Genomic DNA, 20,204 nt, shown 5'->3' with positions numbered 1-20,204 from the left:
GAAAGGGGAGAATAAAAACTAAGAGAGTAGGAACAAAGTAGGAAGGTGAAACTTTTAATTTGTGAACCATGTGAATGTTTTACCTATTCAATGAACTTAGAAAATAAATTGAAATGAAAATTGAATTCCCCTAGGAAAATGATGTAGTCAAGGTATATTGTGGGTTGTGAATTTTCTCTCCCATATTTTTAATTAAGAGAAACACGACGAAATGAGAGCGTAGATGGTGTCATGACTACTAAACAAACACCTCAAAGTACACACACCTTACTAAAAGTTGGCAAACAACTTTTACAGGCACAAGCTCAGCACATTTATTAATCTCAGCCACAACACTAAGGCCATTGGCTATGTTTCCTGTGTGTTTGACACCTTGAATTGATTGAGATGCTTTTAAAGAGGTGTCATGTGAATATTCCACCCTTCTAATTTGAAAGCTGAACGCTGGTCAGCCTGCCTTCCCCCACCCCATTTTTTGTTATTTCCTCTGATCATTAACATCTCCTTAATATTAAAACTATGGTAGAATAAATAAAGAATAGAACTAACTTAGCTTAGTTTTGTTGTGTGGCAGGTCACCCTCACATAATTGTGGGGAAGAAGCTCTATGAGATACTGAAGAGGGGGGAAGGGCAGGATGAGGGAGCACTAACGTTTACTGAGTTTTACCTATGTTTTTATATTTGGTCCTCACCACCATTCTATTTAGGTGAATAAACAAAACCGCTTTTTTTACCAGGGGAGGAAACCGAGGCTCAGAGAGGTCGTTGCAGAGAGGAATTGAACCTTTGTCTATAGTCCCCTAATGGTACAGAAATGAGTGAGAGACAACAACTCTCGTCACATGGCAAGCATAACGAGTGTCTCTTTCCACTTCACCAAGGTTGTGTCTTCAAGTAATGCATAGTCATTATAGAAGGTTTGGTGGGGTGTCTGGTCAAAAGGAATGGCCAGGAAAAGGAAGAAACGAAATGTGGGAAGAACTGAGGAGAGGGGAGAGAGAAAAGGAAGACAGAAAAAACATGTTTTGTAATGGAATTGGCACCTTAGGCTAAAGTGAGGTATTTGGGGATTACTTGGAGCTTTTTGTTATCCCAATATGTGATAATTGGGTATAACAATGTTTTTGTTTTTTTTCCCCCCTGAGAAAGTGAAATATTTGAATGATGCCTCTGTGCAAATTGACCTAAGGTGGCCTTTGACCTCTCTGTTGCAGACTTTGTTGATGAGCTTTGTTTTGAAACTCCTATCCTGGAAGAGTAATGGAACTGACTCAGTCAGTTGGCTGTTCCATTGAATCTTTGTTGCTGACAAGAAGTGCAAGCATTAGAGCAAGATTCATATTTTTCAGTGTTGTTTCACAAGAAATAACTTTTCTTGTCCTAAGTGGCTATTTATGTGCAGGCTGCTAATGGAAGGCCTAGTGCCTCAGGGGTAACTGTGAAAATCTCAGTAGCAGATAGTAAATATAGAAAAAATAATAATGTCAAATATAGACAAGGGCAGATGTATTTATGGTGAAGATGAAAATGATTTTCCTGGTACCTTGTTTCATAGCATCCTGATGAAAAGAGACTGGAAGGTCTTTCCAAGCAGCTAGACTGGGATGTTCGCAGCATTCAACGCTGGTTTCGACAAAGACGCAACCAGGAGAAGCCAAGCACGCTGACGAGGTTTTGTGAAAGCATGTAAGTTGCTGTTTTTCTTTTTGAAAGAAAAATCTGTGTAAGTACTCACACCATCCCTGGGATGAAAAAATAAAGACTTGGCGCAGGCTCCAGCAGCCCCTAAAAAGCATGCCATCTGGTGGAAAAACTAGTCCACAGAAAACTGGGTGGGTAGTAGATTGTGATTTCCACATTGGATACAGTAAATGAAGTTTGCTTCCACCTGGAGTTCCTACAAAATAGGCAGATTACAAGGCCTACTGTGGTATTCTCAGTCACCTTTGAAATATAGCACTAAAGTTATTATGTTTATAGTTTGAATTTTAATAGACCAGATTTTGTCACAATAAAAGCTGAGATACTAGGATATGTTATCAAAAGGTCATGACGATGTCCTGTGTTCCTGGAGGTTTAAGAAAGGGCTGTATTCCTGGGTGAGTTTAATGAAGCGTTGCTTGAAGGTGGGAGATGGAATGAAAGTCTCTTCCATTTCTGAAATGTGAACTTTACGGTGTATAAATTATACATCAATAAAGCTATTAAAAATAATAAAAGACCCACAGAGAACTCTTTCAGCACAGTGATATTTTGAAGTAGCGATACTCAATACATTTATCTATAGGAAAGTTAGAGAAAGAAATACTGAAGCATTAAACACATCCCCCACAAAGGGAATATTGCGCTATTTGGTTTTCATCCTCTGGGATATGACTGTGCCTTTCTCTAACAGTTCTCGTCTTTGGGAGCTTTTTCCTGGTCATTTAACAATAGCGCTGTAAGTGTAGCTCCCTCCATTGCAGGCTTTTTATTTGTAGTTAAAGTTACATTTTCAGGTTTAGCTTTCAATTATACCATAGAAGTATCTTAGCAGTTGTAATCTAAAGTTAGAGGAAACCGAATCTTATGAAAGAAATGCGTGAGAGGCAGAATAATATCATAAACCCTAGGGCTAGATAAATATGAGGAGCATAAACACGGTCTTCAGGAGGTCAGAATATTTATAAAACATTGAAAAACGACCTAGTCGATATAATCTGCAAAAACCTTCTTATAACTGAAGTTAGTAGCTGTTTAGGGAAGAGGGATTTGTGCATCTGGGATTCTGTTCAGAAGCTGGAGTTGCTTTCTGGCCCGGCCCTATCAATTACGCAAAAGTCTTGTGCTCCATCGTTGAGCTGTGGATCTGAGTGGGATGAAGTTGGTTCTCAGTACGTGTCCGCATACTAAAACTCATGTGCTGTCTTTTCCTCCAACTAACTTCCTTGGTAACTCAGTACTAGCCCTTTCTATACTGTACTGAGTCTACACTAGCATGCATAGGAATCAGTCACCTGGATCTTGCTAAAATACAGATTCTGATTCAGTCGGTCTGGGATGGCAGCCGAGAATGTGTTTTTAACAAGTTCCCAGGCAATGCTGCTGGTCAGGGGACCACCCTTTGAATAGCAAAGCTCAGCACTACACCATTGTCTGTGTCTGCTCGAATGCCACTGGTCTTTATCTGCATACTACCCTCACCAGGATGATTGTAGTTATAATTAGTTAAAAATACATCTAAATGATTGCTAGAGGCAGTGGAAAGACACAAAGGGGGGGAGGAAGCTTAAAGTATCGATTATGATCTCTTCCCTTAAGAAGCTTATTGTAAGAGTGAGGGAGATAAGATATAATATCTGAGTATATGTGGTTCTGGTTAAAAATAACCAGAACACAGTAAATAGAAACTAATTTACACCTCAAAAAAACAAAAACCAGATATGAGAGCTACATGATTGGCATACACGGTCAGTAATTCAAGATTCAAAGATAAAGATCAGCTATGGGTTAGTTAGAGCACACACAGGGGTTGCTGGGACTAGAACTGAGTCAATACCAGTGGCCTCTGACCTCTCTGCTGCAGAAGACTGTTGATAAACTTTGTTTTGAAACTCTCTTCTTCCTTGGCTTCTGGGTTTCCACTAGATCCTCCTGCCTTTCCGACAGCTTTTGTTTACATCGTGTGTTCTGTACTTTCCCTATGGTCTTCAATGGGTCACTTCTCCAGATTCAGTTTTCACCTTATGTCCCTCATTCTGCCTTCCATCCTCTGTGCTGAAGTTTTTGCCTCTCTCCAACTTCTTTCAAAGCCATGTGTCCAGTGGAGATGTTTATTCTGAGACATTGCTTTGCTCTCTCCAACTGGAAACTGATTTGCTTCCACTCCTAACCTTGCTTTCTCTCCTACTGTTTGTATGCTCCATTCTGTTCCAGGCTGGACATTCAACCCAGTCAGCCGCTGAGATCCATCAGTTCTTTGTGAGGCCACTGTTACGGCCCTGATCCTAATTGCTTTCCTATGTCTCGTTATTTATCTTATTTCACAGGTATTTTGTTGGCTACAAAAGAGTTACATATTTCTAAAATACTGTTATTGTTATCTCCATGGTCTGCTGCTTTGAAACCTTAATGACTTTTCTACAACTATAGGATAAATACAGAGCGTGCCCCCCAAAAAATGTATGCACAATTTAAGAAAGGAAAAAAACTGTATGAAAATTTTAATACTCAATATATACCAATAGCAAAAGATGAATGCAAGTTGTGTGTATACGTGTTTTTTGGCACCCCTGGTATTAGGCCCCTTCGCCTGATAGCTAAAGACTGGCATTCATCTGTTTGATATCAGTCACCCAAATGACTCCATCCTTCCCAAGGGCTGTCTTTTCACTGTCTATTCTTTGTTCATTCTGCCTTGGTTTGTGCTGTGTTCCTGATGTGGAATACCGACACTCCTCTGCTTTGCACATTTGTCCCCCATCCAGTCCTCAGACCCCAGGCTCCCTTGGAAATGTGGCATGACTGGTGGGTCTAGAGTGAGCGCTACTTCCACTGAATTCCTAGGGTCCTTCTTGTAAGTGCTAGGAATTTAATACTGAATCACATGCTTTCTTATGTGGTCGTTTCTCTTTCCTTAGCTTGTCTACATATTTTCACCCTGATTATATCACAGGTGCTCCTGAACGGCACAAGAACCACATTTTTTTTTCTAGCATTCTTCTCAGCCTTTACCACAAGATGTAGACTCTGCTGAATAAATATTTGTTATTGACTGTGTGTTAAGACGGCATTGTTTTGGAAGGATTTGCTCATCTAAGTTGGCACCCTGCCCCCCAAAATGAAGAATATCTAACATACACTGACTTAGCCTAAAATTCGTCTGGGAAAATTACCAAACTATGGAAAACTTCAAGACAATTTCAAAAGCAGAAATTCAGAGGGGAAAGAATGGGATGGAAAATGAGTACATTTAGATAACACCATGAGGACTAAAGCAGAATTACATTGATCTGTGTATTCACACATGTATGTCATAGTTATTGGCTCATTAATTTAAAAAAAATGATCTGGGCAAGCTGATCTTGACCATGGGTGCACTTCACATGGTAAGATTTTCAAAATACACATTTCTAGGCCCTACCCCAGGATGTTCTGAATGGGTGTTGTGACCCAGGTGGGGTCTGGACGTATAGATTTGGAAGAAGCATCCTGAGTACTTACAACACATATTCCTGTTTAAGAAGCACTAATCTGTAAAAAGAGATGACTGCTCTTCAAAAATACTAAGAATAAAATCAGAAAGCAAGACAACACAAATTTGACACAATAGGGCCCAAATATAAAGATTCTGTAGTTTTTTTGTTACATAAGTTACTATTATAGAAAATATACAGTCCCTTCAGAGGAATTGTATTTCATCTTTCAGCAGTGTAGAGTAGCACCAATATACATGCCAAACAGTGCTTGTAACCATCTGCTGGTTGTGTCCAATTTGGGGCACACCCGTTTAATGCAGAAGTACTGAGTAAAATAAGTTGTTCAGCAAGTAATGTGTTGAAACATTGACGTGATTTTTTTTCCCTCATGCTAATGTCAGGCATTTGCAGCTGTGTTCGTTTTGATGAGTATTTCTTCCAGAAGCTTTAAATCCCTATTGGCAACTGAAATAGAGATTTTTCATGAGGGAGTGAAGCATTTATAAAAATGAGAAGTCATGTGAGACATTTTAGGAGAAACTGCTTCTGAATGGGAGCCATTTAACTGGTGATCGTGATTTGAGGCTACTGAAGCTGTGCCTTCTTCCTTCAACAGTTTCATCAGGATAATGTAAAAATAAATATCTGCAATAAAAAAAATAACTGCAGGATGAAACAAGAAGGGGCAGAGATAAGTTTTCAGAATAAATGGCTTTCCTCTCATTTGTGCCTGTGCTCATTTGTACCTGTGCTCATTTGTACCTGTGCTCATCAATTTAGAGTATTATGCAGTTAATAGCACACATCTGGGAGTAAATTATTATGTATGGCTTTCATTTAAGCAGTCTCTAGTTGACTGGACAGATAAATCTTTCATGTGATAACCTGAAAATATAGGGCAAGGAGTAGTCACACTTCACAGATTATTAGTAATTTATTTGGATTGAAGGTTGCTCCATGTGCAGCCTTGTAAGATGAGGACCCAAAATTGTCTTTTCTTTAGGAATTCCATTTTAGAGTTGATGGTGATTAAAACTACCTGCAAAGGCTGCCATATTTGGATACTTCTGTTTCAGTGTGACAGAACACTGACCAAAATATGGGAACTTTTTGAAATTATGACTTTATTTATGCAAAGAATCCCTGTAATCTTCGTTTGTGATTCTGTTGAACTAAGGATAACGAAACAGTGAGAAATGAATGGCTTAACAAATTGCCTTTATGCTTCCAACTTGGTCACTGTTTCTATTTGATAGCTGTTTTACTTGGACAAATCAGCAATGCTGTCTTGTGACCTTGGTAAGAAAGGGGAGCCTAATAATTGAGGGGCAAAAGGGAACAGTTGTATAGGAAACAAGTTGAATTTTATATCTCTTTATTTCAGATCAATCTTTGATCTGAGGAAATTGTGTGGCACATATATTCAACAAGTTTTTATAATCCAGCCACCTGCTTGCAAAAAAACCCAACTGAATATTTGCAAGCTGTTTTAGAATCTTCCATATATTCCAGTCTTGGGATGGACAAAATTTTGCCAAGGAGAAAATTCACTTTTGGTTATTTTCTCCATCAGATCATGACCTGCGAATCATTTACAAAGTTTGCTACCAAAGTTCTGTGGAAGGTTGATACAGCGTTAGAAGGGGAGAATAAGAAAGTATTATCATCTAGAAAAATGGCATCTTCATTTTTTCAGTACTGGGATTCGTAATCAATAATGTGTCAATGCTGACCATGAGTCTGGGACAAAATTTAATCATAAAATTGGAAGGCAGCCTTTTAGTTCTTGAATAGTATAGGGTTGGGTTGTTCTATTGCTATTGTGATGGTGGTGATTATTTTCCATTAATACAAAATAGTCCCTGGATTGATAAACAACTTTCGTCATCCAAAGTACGTAGTTGCAGGTCTAGCTATTGTTCAAATTTAGTTCAGGCTTGGTTTTCAAGACTATTCTTGACTATTTTAAATGGTTTTAAATTGGTGGCTTGTATTCAGGTCAGTTTTAACTTTGGAGCAGGAGTCAGCAGACTTTTGGAGCAGTAAGTAGCCAGAAAGTAAATATTTTAGGCCACATCAACCTTGTCACAATTACAACTCTGCTGTTGTGTAGCACAAATACAGCCATAGACAATGCAAATGTGCATGGCTGGGTTCAATAAAACTTCATTTGTGGATTCTGAAATTTGAATTCATCATTTTCATGTGTCATAAAGCATCATTCTTAAAATTTTTTCAACAATTAAAAATTTTTAAAGCTGTTCTAACTCATGGGCTGTACAAAAACAGATGGCCAGCTGGATTTGGTTGACAAGCCATAGTTTGCTAAGCACTTTAGGATTACTGTACTATTAACAGTTCTTTTGAGTTTCAAGAAGGAAAATGTGGTCTTAATAGCACCAGGCATAGTCATCCATTGCTCAGTGTCACCATATAACAGAAACATTAGGACAGGTCTGTAACTGGTATGCTCATATTTAATACTCCTAGGACAGGGTGCCTTGATGCTGTAGAGTTTCATTTAGTTCAATCAAGCTCTCTTTGAAATTATTAGTATTCTTAAGGCAGTGTTACTTTTACTACAACAGATGAAGAAACAAAAACTCATATTGTGTTTCCTCAAAAATAAGACCATCAGCTCTAATGCGTCTTTTGGAGCAAAAATTAATATAAGACCAGGTCTTATTTTACTATACGACCGGGTCTTATTTTACTATAATATAAGACTGGGTCTTATATAAGTCTTATATTAATTTTTGCTCCAAAAGATGCATTAGAGTTGATGGTCCTCCTAGGTCTTATTTTCGGGGAAACAGGTAGACATAGACAAGAAGTTTACTGGTTACCAGAGGATAAGGGAGGAGGGGTTGGTAGATGAGGGTAAAAGGGATCAAATATATGGTGATGGAAGGAGAACTGACTCTGGGTGGTGAACATACAATGTGAGATATAGATGGTGCATTACAGAATTTTACACTTGAAGTCTATGTAACTTTACTAATCATTGTCACCCCAATAAACTTTAATTTAAATAAAAGTAGAAAGAGAAAAAAAATTTGAAGATTGATGAACTAGACTATAGACAGTCTGCTCTGTTGCCCTGAGTAACTTTGGAGACCTTTCCGCATCTTTATACTCCAGATCTACCATCTATGGTAAGTGAACTCAAGTTTTCCAATAACTACATCAAGCCTTTTACGTTCCTTGATGGCATATGGCTAGGCCTCTAATTCATGTATACAAGCTAATTAAGGAAAACACATTTATACTGAAAATATCAGAGAGGCCAGACTTCGGTCAAGCTGGCTGTGTATTCAGTATTACTGGTCAGTTTTCTTTAAATCCTCAATTTCTCAAAGCTTTGTAGGTAATTTTTCTGATAATTTTATTCAACATGGAGTTCAATGGTGATGAAAAGTACAGAGTATATAGAAGAATAACTTATTAAGGCCTGATCTTCTTATTTAATTCTTATCTGCCATTTTTTGAAAAAAAAAAAAAAACAATCCTGAAATGTGTTGATATTGGACTTTCAGCCTCCAGTACTGTAAGAAATAAATTTCTGATGTTTGAGCCACCCAGTCTATGGTATTTTGTTATAGCAGCCCTAGCAAACTAATACACCAACACCAACTCACAAGCGAACTTCAGGTTGTTTTCAAGGTAAAGTACCATATTTATGAGTCTATATATTTGTTAGCCATTTCACATATATAAAACTGTGCTACTGTTTTTAATAAGTTCCTATCTTTTTCTTTAAACATCACTGATGAAGTTTCTGAGTGGTGTGCCCCTGACTCATTGTTCTCATAAAACCTGTGTTGTTTTGTTATGTAATTTTGCACAGTGAGGCCAGTTTTGGGAATGCATATGTCACGTTGTAGCACAAGGAGGCCTCTCTCTTTGGCGTGTGTCCGGCTTCCTTCTCCCTGAGTCATCACGTGGTCTTTCCTCTGTGCATGCTCACCCTTGATGTCCCTTCTTCTTCTTATGAGGACACCAGTCATAGTGGACTAAAACCCCACAGTTATAACCTCATTTAACCTTAATTGCTTCCTTAAAGGCCGTACTTTCAAACAGTCACGTTGGAGTTGAGGGCTTTAACATATGAACAGTGTTGGAAGGGTTACAGCTCCTAAGTTTCTGTGAAGTGGTGGAAGGAGGGTGACCCAAAATCGGAGAGACAGTTGTGGCACCAGATGGTTGAGTCTCATAGCGTGAATTGTGGTAGCTTGGAGATGTTTGAGAGGGGTGTGTGTGTGTGTGTGTGTGTGTGTGTGTGTGTGTGGTGTATTTCTGTACTGCTCAGGTCAGCGCAGCACAGTTTTCTGCATTCACCTAGTGTTTCTGGCACATGAAATCACCCGTAAACAAATATGAAATTTCTGTTATGCTCACATAACAATGGAGGACATTCATGGTTTCACGACAAACCTTACAGCAGCACTGGTGGTACAGGGTAGTGGTGTAAAGGGTGAGCTCTGGAGCCAGGTAGTCTGAGTTCGAGTCTTCTACTTAATAAAAACCCGTGGGGTATTTGGGACCTGTGTTTGGCCACCCTAAACTTCGGTTTCTTTCTTTGTCAAATGGACATATTGGTAGTGCCTCCCTCAGAGGATTGTCGTGAAGACTAATTGAGTTAATATATGTAAAGTGTTTAGAAAGGCGTCTTGCATACAAGGGGGTAGTGAATGTCAGCTCCTGGCAACATCATCACACTGTCTGTTGTTAGTCCAGTTGGTGTACAAGAGCAGCAGCACACAGCTAGTATTCTGTCAAAACCACGCATGCAGTGTGGCCCTCCCCCAGCCACGGGCACATCACCTCACAGAGGCAGCTCTGGTGTTGGTCCTTTTGGGAGGAGAGATCCAAGGAGATGCAAGGACAACAAGTTCTCAATTTAGAACAAAGCGCTTTTATTCTATGGCATCCAAAGGAGACAGAATCCATGTGAGTTCACAGGGTTGTCAGTTTGGGCTGTACTTACACACAAGAAAAAAATGCCAAAGCCATCCGAGTTCAGCGCGCCAGAGCCTCAGGCTTGCTGTTGGGTTGCGGTGCGACAGAAGTGCATGAGAAAAGGTGCCCCACTTCAGCAGGAGCGGGGCCTGCTGTGCCTCTAGAAGCCAAGGCTTTTGAAGCCCCGCATGAGAAATGTCAGAACACACAGTGAATGTCTTTGAACCACAGAGATTTAAAATTTGCCCAGGTGTTTCTGAGGAGGACACAGCTAGCCTCTGCCAGGAGGGAGAGAGGAACAAAGCCTGGAGCCCAGGGGGTGCTGGCTTTAGTAAAGCCGCCTCTGCTAAAGCCAGGACAGTCTGAAGAACCTTAGGACGGATCAGCGTGGCTTCTGGATAGAGGAGTGTGCTGTGAGTGTAATATGTCGTGGTTATCTCCGGTGGGCAGATGAAGGGCTCAGGAGGCTATTGACCTTGAACAAATCGGAGGATGGGAATGATAGTTACCAGGTTTACGACCCGACTCAAGCTGTGTTACCCTTAGCGAGTAATTTAATGTTGCTAGGTCCCAGGTGCCTCTTCTGTAAAGGAGAACTAAGTCCTATTTATTGGGTCGTTCTGGGGGTTAAATGAGAGGGTTACGTATAATGTATATCTCTCCATGCCTGGTTCCCTTTCAACTGGGTTGCAAAGTTGAATAAGCAACAATTTCTGACCTTGTGGGACTCACAGGGGCACCTGATTCACCTTGTTAGTAAAGTTGTTCAATACCTCAGATGGGAAGCTTTCACCTGTGGTATTTAAGTGACGTGGCTCCTTTCTAGGGCCTCTTCCTTATTGCCCCAGCCATGGGGTTTTCTGGGTGTTATATCTTAATATACCATCAGGAGAACTCATGTTAAATTGTTGAGAAAGAAGCACTTTATTGCTTCCTCTTGGGACTCCAGCCTGGTTTGCCCTCTCTCTGTCCTCCTTGCTCCTCTCCTCCCTGCCTCCTGCCCTCCCTCTTCCCCCTGTTACAGGGGCAGGTGCCTTCTGCTTCCTCCTAGCTCTCTGTCCTCCCATGATTGTCTCATGGCAGCACATCCCGTCACAAGGGGCATAGACGAGGCTTGAAAGAATCCTCACTTTTAAGACTGTAATTGTCTTAAAAGTTGGTACACAGCACATGACTCCCCATGCTGGAATATAGAACCTAGGAATACTACAAGGGGTGATTGTGTTTGCATGTCAGATGGTGGTGGTGGAGGGCCAGCACCTGGACAGAGCAGCAGGAGGCCCAGCCACCTTCCCTTTGGGAAGACTTGAGCAAAGTCCAGTGACACTTGGGAGAGCAGGTCTTTGCAGTTTATTTGTAGGCCTACCCAAGTCTAAATTCATAATGAGCCCTCATTAAATGCAAGTTGAGCTGCTGGCGGTGTCTGGAGGGCTATTGTGATATGAGAGAATTAAAGTACTTTAGGAAAATGACTTTAAATTTGGACAGTATTTCATATTTTACTTTTATGCCACCTTGTATAATAGCGGTTTCCCACCGACAGGAGGCTAGACACTGCTCTTAGGGCTCCACTATATGGGAAGTTAACGATCCCGTCCTGCAGAGGGTATATTGTGAAAGAGGTGATGGTGCACCCTGACACACAGGTCAAGGTTAACAGCATAATTGGCATTGAAGGCAAGTGTTCAAGTCTTGGCCATTTCACTTAATTCTGCAGTGTTCTGATAACATCTGTACTCCCTGTATTTAGTCGCAGATGTGATGAAATTGCATCTTTTCATCCTCCATGTGATTATATAACAATAAGTTTGCTTGCAGATGGACACCTAATGCTGGTAGGAGAATTAGACCCTGAGCCAGGAGGGGATGGAGATGTTTACCAGGTTTATATGCTGGATATGTAATGGAGCCTTTACAGTTAATCCTTACAACCACCCTCTGTAATGTGTTAGGTGATAACAACAGCCTTTGTTACCAATGGAAAAACCGAAGCAAAGAAAAGTGGAGTAACTGACCCAGTGCCACACAGTTAGCAAGTGACAGTTGGGATTTGTATTCAGGTTTGCCTAAATCTGGGGGCTTGTGTTGTTTCAAATGCACAAATTAGAGAAAACACAGGAACATCAGATGTTCCCACATTCAGAGCAAATCGGGAAAGGGGGTGCTTTGATGTTTTATTTGCCATCATAGTCGCCTTTCTCTTTCTTTTATGCCTGCAGTTTATGAGGGACTGCGATTCAGTCTCATTGCTTCTCCTTGGCACAGTGATTGCACTTTTAGTTCTCTACTAGTACACTTGGAAATTTATTTTCACTATTTGCCTCTCTCTCTCTGCTATCAAACTGTCCAACACCTTAACTGCTTGGACTGTCTCCTTCATCTTTTCATCTCCACAGCTCAGCACAGGGCCTGGTGCATTGTAAGACCCCGATAACTGTCTACTGAATGAATGAATTATTTAGACTAGGGACTGGATTGAACCTCTAGAGACTAGAAGACTGAATTTAATTAGAAGAAGCTCAAGTTTATTGTCTTTCAAATAGCTCTATGGAAGATTGAGGGAGGGGGCAGAAAAGACTTTCCAGAGGAGGTGTCACTGCTGAATTTTAAGGATGATGGCATTGACAAGGTAGAGAAAAAAATATGGGTGTTAAGGATGCATCAGGGAGTAGAAATCGACTGAGGAGGATGGTAGGTTTTGGAAACTCCAGTCAGCATGAGCGGTGAATGGGAGAGGAAAAGCCAGGAGGCAGGTGTGGCTCTGGACATTTCTTCCCATCCCCTCCTCTCTACATATCTGGGGTCATCTGACCTTCTGCTCTAAAATGTCCTAGTTTGCCTGCACTCACAAAAATCCCATGTTTACTAAGTGCTTGGCTCATTTAATAATATAATTAGCTTTCATTATCAGTGCCTCATACCAATGTATGCTTGAGTTTGAATCCTTTTATTTTTTTGTTGGAAAAATATTTACTCATTGAACATAAACCTCTGTTTGGTAGGTTTGCAATAGAGGTGATTTTGAGCAGGTGTCCTGTGTGGCCGGCCTCCCATCCTTTATCTTGTCCTCTGGAGAGGATGACACAGTGAATTGCATTGGCGTGATGACTTCTCCCCTTTTCTTTCCCACCCCCTACACAAACATGCAAAAATTAAACATCCAAAGGAAAAAGAAAGAAAACCAAGTTAAATTATCACCTCACTATTGGCTATCCCAACTGTGTTGTACTTTATAGAAAAGAAAAAAAAATCCGAGTACAGAACCCATCCTAACTGGTAGTATGCCATTAACTCTGCACTCTGCAATCAAGGTCCAACATTAAAAAGAAAACAAAACGAAACAGGACATGCAGTCAGGAAAACATGAGCGTGCTTGTATGCTTTTGGAGACAAGTGAATATTTGAGATCAGAATTGTTCCAGATAATCCAGAAAAAACTCATGTGCCCACAGGACTTAATTCACTACAATTTTCCAAACAGTTACAGAGGCTGGGCTGGATGCTGGGGGTTGAAAGGTTGAAAGGACAAAATTGCTGTTCTCTGGTGCTCAGATTTTAGGCAGGGTAAAAGACACCACAATTTAGGCACATCTCTCTGTCCTTGGGGACGGGGTTGAGTCATAGTATTGCAATGAGTACCAGATTTCAGAGAAACACATCTAAGAATTGGTCAATGTAGAGAACTTCTTGTGAATGCATTTTGTGATGGATTTTGGGGGACAGAATGAATATTGAAGTATGTAAAATATTGAATTTTGCTTATGGAATTTTTATCTTTCAAAGGACATTGTCTGGTGATATCCATGGAATAACAAGTGACGATCTTGTAATGGGATTCTGCCAGACCTTCCGATAAAGAGACATATACCATTAAGCCTCACTGTGTTTGTTATTGTTTGTGATGCCGGGAGAGTCGGGAGACATGCAGATTCCTTACGTATGCTGGTCCTTATTTGGTGCTCCTTGTCGATGGAAACCAGCTTTCATCCAGAGCCATCATTGATCTTTATTTTAGGTCTCCCTTTCTTCTCTGTGGGTAGGAAGTTGGGGGTAGGAGTAGGGGAGGGGCTGGAGGGAGTAGGAATTGTGGAAGTGCTTTTCAGCTTACCTCAGGTCCAACCCAGTGACCTGAAGATTGGGATACTGTTTGCAGAAAAATGGAAACCAAATAAATTCTCAATGGATGGGGAATGCGGTCCATGACATGTTTTGTGAGATAAGGTACGAAAGGCTTAACCTGTACTTGTAGTATTAGTTGATAGGCCCATAGAGATCTCAAGAAGTAGCCTCACACAATTTCCTCCAAAGTTATTCTTGATGTCTACTTTTCAACAAAAACTCTTGTGTTTCTTTCATTATTCATTGAGATTATAGTTCTCATCTACTATTTTCTCTCCCAGTATTAATTTTTTTATGGAAATGTGTCCAATTTGAATTGATTTCAATTGTTATTGATTCTAATTTTGAAATAGGGCTTGAACCTATATGCATCATTTCAATTTAATTGATTCAAAATAAAATATTGTTTTACCTTGAATTATGACGTGCTCACATGAATCTCGTCTAAACCTCTGTCCAAAAGCTTCTCTTGCTTCCTGACTTTAAGTGTTCTCATTTCCGTTTCTTCCCAAGACTTATGTGGTTCAATAAACATTTTTTGAGCAGTTACTACATGCTGGGTTCAATATTAGGTGCTAGATGGAAGGATAGGACCTCTTCCCTTGAAGGATAAACGGCACTGTCTTTTTACCCCACCCTCCGAACCTTCATTTCTAGTCTATAAAACAGGGTTAACCTTAAAAACCTGACAGACTTGTTATAACAATTACATATAATAATTCCTATAAAGCACCGAGGCTATGTCTAACTCAAGAAAAGTAATTACTTTTGATCAATTTGAATCTCTGTGTGTCAGAGACTGGCAAAATGAATTGACTTCCCCTACCTATGCAAATGATATCATTCCCCATTTACTTAATACCTTGGGGGACTACATTACCACCAGGCATTTTATCTAGGTTTTATTTCCATTAAATCCCCAACCGCCTGAAGATGTAATTATGTGGTGGGTCTAATGTGATGGCTTTTGTTGGAGGGACTAAAACTCATAATTTAAATTTTATCTTCCTTTCTTTAGTGAAAAGCTTCTTGGACATCAGAGTGAGAACATAGTTTTCTGGCTTTTTGACTTTTAAAGTGGCATGTTATTTGGTACCACAAGCCTTTACTTTTCCAGAACAGCAGGACAAGGCCCTCGTAGTAGAACTAGGAGTTTTCTATCTTAAGCGAAGAGGTCATGGCACACAGGCCCAGCGGCCCTGGCTTCTAGGGTACCCTAGAACCTGTCTGTCTCTGCCATCTTGCTCAGACTCAGTTTCTCGAAATTTAACATGGATTAAAATAGTAGTTCAGATTTAAAATAGGGCCATAGAGTTGTTATGAACATATAAGGCATTCATGCTTTGCAAACACTTTAATAAATGTTAGCTGTTATCCTATTAATGATCCAGAGTAGTAGCTATAATTAGCACTGAAGCAAAGCAGGACCTCCTCTGTGTGGACTCACTTCTTGAACAAATTTTACCTTGTCCGTGAATTTCACGAGGATTTATAAGAATACATTCTCTTCGGCTTGATCTGCTCGGTGGAGCCCACCCCTTGACCTTGGCTGATCCAGTCACCCCCACCCCACCTCCACCCCGGCCTAGGATGCCCTTCCCCCGCCTTTTCCACTTGATAAATATCTGATCATCTATCCAGACTCAGTTCCCCTTCATTTAGCAGTCTGGGCATTTACTGAGTGGCACATTTATGTCAGGCACTGTGCTTAGGTTCTAGTCGAGAGCAGACTGGAAACAGACCATTACAACCTGTGTGGCCACACCTATTCCCAGAAGGAGGCATCATCTCCCCTTCTCTTTTTCCCAAGCAGAACTGGCAATTTCCACTTTTGTGTCCTCTTTAATAATAACAATAGTAATTCATTGTGCTTATACTTCTTGTTATCATCTAGCCTATAAACTCCTTTCAGGCAGAGTCCGTTTTACCCCTCTTTGAATACCCAGCACCCGTGACTGTGCCTGCACATAGAAAGTGCTCAAATGTTTTTAGAAGGAGTGAATGCATATTCTAGGGCTAATGACCTTATACAGATTGTTTGCCAGGTCTTTGTTTCATGTATTGCCCAAATATATTTTGAGTGCTGGCTGTATGCCAGGCAGTCTGTAAGTGCTTGGGACATAGCTTATATTTCATTGGGAAGGAGACAATAGACAAATAAGTAAAATATATAGGATGTCAGCTGGCATGAAGTATGAAGGAGGAAAATTAAGCTGAAAGATGAGGAGTGTGCGTGGGTATGAGCATTTGGGGGTTGTTGGGAAGTCATTCCTGAGAAGGCCTGAAGGAAGTGAGGAAACCTCATTCAGCAGAGGAGGGGCAATTGCAAATACCCTGAGGAGGGGTATACCTGGCCTGTGTGAGGGCAGGGGTGTTTGGAGCTGAGGTGGAGTGAGAAGGAGAGGAGTAGAGGAAAGGTAGGAGGTTGTGCAGAGCCCTGTAGACCCCTGGAAAGACTGGTGTTTTAGTTCGAGATGGGAACCCGTTGGAGGGTTTTGAACTGAGGAGCCATGTGGTCTCATTCAAGTTCTAACAGGTTCAGGACCGCTGATGTGTTCAGAATGGGCTGTGGGGTGGTCAGAGCAGGCACAGGAGACCAGGCAGAAGGCTACTGGGAAAATCCTGTGGTGGTAGCAATGCAAGTAATGTGAAGAGCTCAGGTTTAGGATTTAACTTTTTTTTTTCATTAAAAAAATGTCAAACATATAAAAAAGGAGCACAGTGGTTTGGTGAACACCCATGTAGTCATCAACATTTTGACATATTTGCTTTACTATACCTCTTTTTGCTGAACCATTTCAAAGTAAATTATAGATATGAGACGTTTTGCTTCAGCATGAATCTCCGGAATATAAAGTTGTTTTCCTATGAAAACAGAATACCATTATCATACCAAATTAAAACGTAGTTCATATTCAGATTTCCCCAGTTTTCTTTCCAGAGATATCTTTTATGTCTGTATTTCTTTCCAGATAGAGTCCAGTCAAGATTCATTCATTATATTTGGTGGTTACGTCTATTAAATCTTTCTCTTTCATTTTAACTTATTTTAAAATAATTTTAAACTTACAAAAAATGTTTCAAGAATAATATAAAGAAATTCTCTAAAATTCACCCAGATTTACCAGTTGTTAATATTATGCCATACTTGCTTTAATATTCCTTCTGCGTAAGTTTCAAAGCAGGATTTATTTTGAAGATGAACAGAATTTCCTGAGGGATTGGTTGTGTTGTGTGAAAGTGAAGATTCTGGGATGACACTCAGGTTTTTGGCGGAGCAGTTAGAAGGAAGGCGTTGCTATTTACCAGGCTGAGGAAGGTGAGGGAGGAGCATGTTGCAGGGGCAACATGTAGGCATCTGGATATATGAATAGGGAGTTCAGGAACAAGGCTGCAGATATAAATGCGGCAATTGTCAGGGAACAGATGGTATTTAAAGCCCTGAGACTGTGAGATCAGGATAAGTAGAGAAAACCTCTGAGGATTGAGCCTTGAGGTGTGTTCACGTCAGAGATGGCAGAGCTGAAAAGGAACTAATAAAGGAGACGGTGCAGGAGGGATGAGTGACTAGGAGGAAGCCGAGAGAAGAAGGTCTTAACGGTCCACTGTATCAAACACTACTGGTGGGGGCTGTAAGTGGAGGACTGAGAAATGACCATTGGATTTGGTCATTGGTGTCACAAAAGTCATTAGTGTCTTTGACAAGATCAGTTTGGATGGAGTGGTGGGGGTGAAACCTCAATCTAAGAAGCTCAAGGGAAAATGGGAGGAGAGAAATTGGAGTATGGGGAACTCTCAAGAAGTTTGTTGTAAAGGGTGGTTCGGAGAGTGAGGGTGATACTTGGAGATGGAATATGGGATTAAAGATTTATCTTTTTAAGAAGAGAAAAAGTATGGCATGTTTATATGCTAATGAGAGTGGTCCAGCAGAGAAGGAAAAATTGATGATGTGAGCGGGGGGAGAGATGCCAAGAACTGGATCGTTGCCGAGTCAGGAGGAGCTGGGATGCGGTTCACACACACCCGTTGCCGTACGTAGCAGCACGGGCACTTCATTCATGGCAACAGGAAGGAAGCCAGCATATCGGGGCCAGGATGTGGGCAGGTAGAGTCATATTGAGAGCTCGTGGCAAGTCAGGAGATTGCTTCCGTCATCTCAGTGAGATGGGCAACAGGGTCATCAGTGGAGAATTAAGGAGGAAAAGGAGAAATATCAGAGTTTTGAGGAAAGAGGAGGAAGTGTGAAATAATTGTCTGGATGTGTATTTATTCATTTCTCTGGATGGAGCGTGTTTATCTCTGTGTGGGGTGGCAGGCGGTGAGGGCGTGGGGCATAAGTAAATGGCTTAAAATGAGGGGTGTCAGTATCAATAGGATGTGGTCCTCCACAGGTGCCCCTCTTCCAATCCAAAAAGCCGCTGGGTTGGGGCGGGCCTTCACAGTGCAGTGAATACCTGCTTAAATGGAAAACTAGGTTGAAAACCGAGTTGGGAGGTTTAGAGTCCTGGCTCCGGTATTTGATGCAGCGTTAGTGCAGGCATTTGTCAGACCAGACTGTGGAATTTGTATTTACCAATGTATGGACCAAATGTTTGTGTCCTTTCAAAATTCGTATGTCAAAGCCCTGCCCGTCAGGGTGGTGGTATTTGGAAGTGAGACCTTTAGGAAATAATTAGGTTTAGATGTAATCATGGGGGTGGGTCCTACACGGTGGGATCAGTGCCCTTATGGGAGGAGGAAGAGACAGCAGGGTGCGCTCTGTGCTCACACAGTAAAGAAGCCATGTGAGCACACAGCTAGATGGTGCATCTGCAAGCCAGGCAGAGGGCCCTGAACAAAACTGGATGTGCTGGCACCTTGATCTTGGACTTCCCAGCTTCCAGAACTGCGAGAAATATATGTCTATTGTTGAAGCCACCTGGTCTATAGTATTTCGTTATGGCAGCCTGAGCTAAGACAACCAGTAAACATCTTCTCATCTTTATCATTTCCTTACCATTTCCACATTCATTGTTAACAGGAGCTATTTCCTAGGGGAGGAGGGCAAGACAGTTAGCGCCTTCAGTCAGTCGGTTACTTTGGTGATACTGAGGGGACAGAACTGACCTATGGAGCCTGTTTTGCATATAGTTACCTTTGAGGAAAACATCCTCATCTTAATAAAGCACTATTGTGTCTTTTAGTTTGTTATCCTATGAGCTACTGAGGTAGTACATTCTTGTTAAATTGGATGATATTCTATTCCATACTCCCTTCTGCTGTAAGAAATTCTGTACCACATGCTGAAGATTCTTAAGCTGCCACATGGATTTCTCTTGAGTTTTGGATGATTTGATGCATTAGATATTTTTATTTAATTTAATGCTTTTAATTTTAAGAAACACATCCAGCTATGCTGGCAGCCAGCCAGCCAATTTTCTAAATCTGCATGTAAGTAAGGGAGAAGAGAAAACAAAACAAAAAAAAAGCAAGCAACATTTTGGTTATTTTTGCCCCTTTTTTTTCTCTTTCTACTTTGCACATTGTACGTCATTCAGTGTTTTAGATCTTTCTACTTTGCACATTGTATGTCATTCAGTGTTTTAGATCCTTTAAAAACATGAAATTCATTAGGAAGACACTCCAATAAGCATATCAAAACATAAGGGATGCATTTTCATAAAATCCCATGAGTGTAAGGTTTTTTTATATTTAAAAAATAATCCTTTGCCTCTGATAATTATTTCAAATAAAACCCTTTTATCCCTAAAATTATTAAACGTTTAATTAAATGTCTGCAAGATATAATTTAATGGCTTGATTCAAAATAATTATTTATATATAAACACAATAAAATTTCTTAATAGCAACAAAGTAATAATTCTTTCAGTTAATGTTAACTTTTTATTAAGGAAGTTTTAGCATATGCACATAGGAAGAAGGCGTAGCGTAATGAATTTCCATGCAT

The 20,204-nt window shown here is 40.5% G+C and overlaps 1 protein-coding gene across 2 annotated transcripts in view; it reads left to right on the top strand.

Annotated features, from left to right (window-relative positions):
* The window catches only part of CERS6 (ceramide synthase 6), a 276,665-nt gene that overhangs the window by 87,799 nt on the left and 168,662 nt on the right, over window positions 1-20,204 (top strand). For both annotated transcript variants that reach the window (XM_033112505.1, XM_033112504.1), the window contains exon 3: window positions 1,558-1,688. In XM_033112505.1, coding sequence (XP_032968396.1) covers window positions 1,558-1,688 — 131 coding nt within the window. The remainder of the gene's footprint in view (window positions 1-1,557; window positions 1,689-20,204) is intronic.

This window comes from Rhinolophus ferrumequinum, chromosome 8 (assembly GCF_004115265.2).
Source record: "Rhinolophus ferrumequinum isolate MPI-CBG mRhiFer1 chromosome 8, mRhiFer1_v1.p, whole genome shotgun sequence".
Taxonomy (NCBI): Eukaryota; Metazoa; Chordata; class Mammalia; order Chiroptera; family Rhinolophidae; genus Rhinolophus; species Rhinolophus ferrumequinum.
Note: the sequence above shows the minus strand (reverse complement) of the source record. Positions and strands in the feature narration are given on the sequence as shown.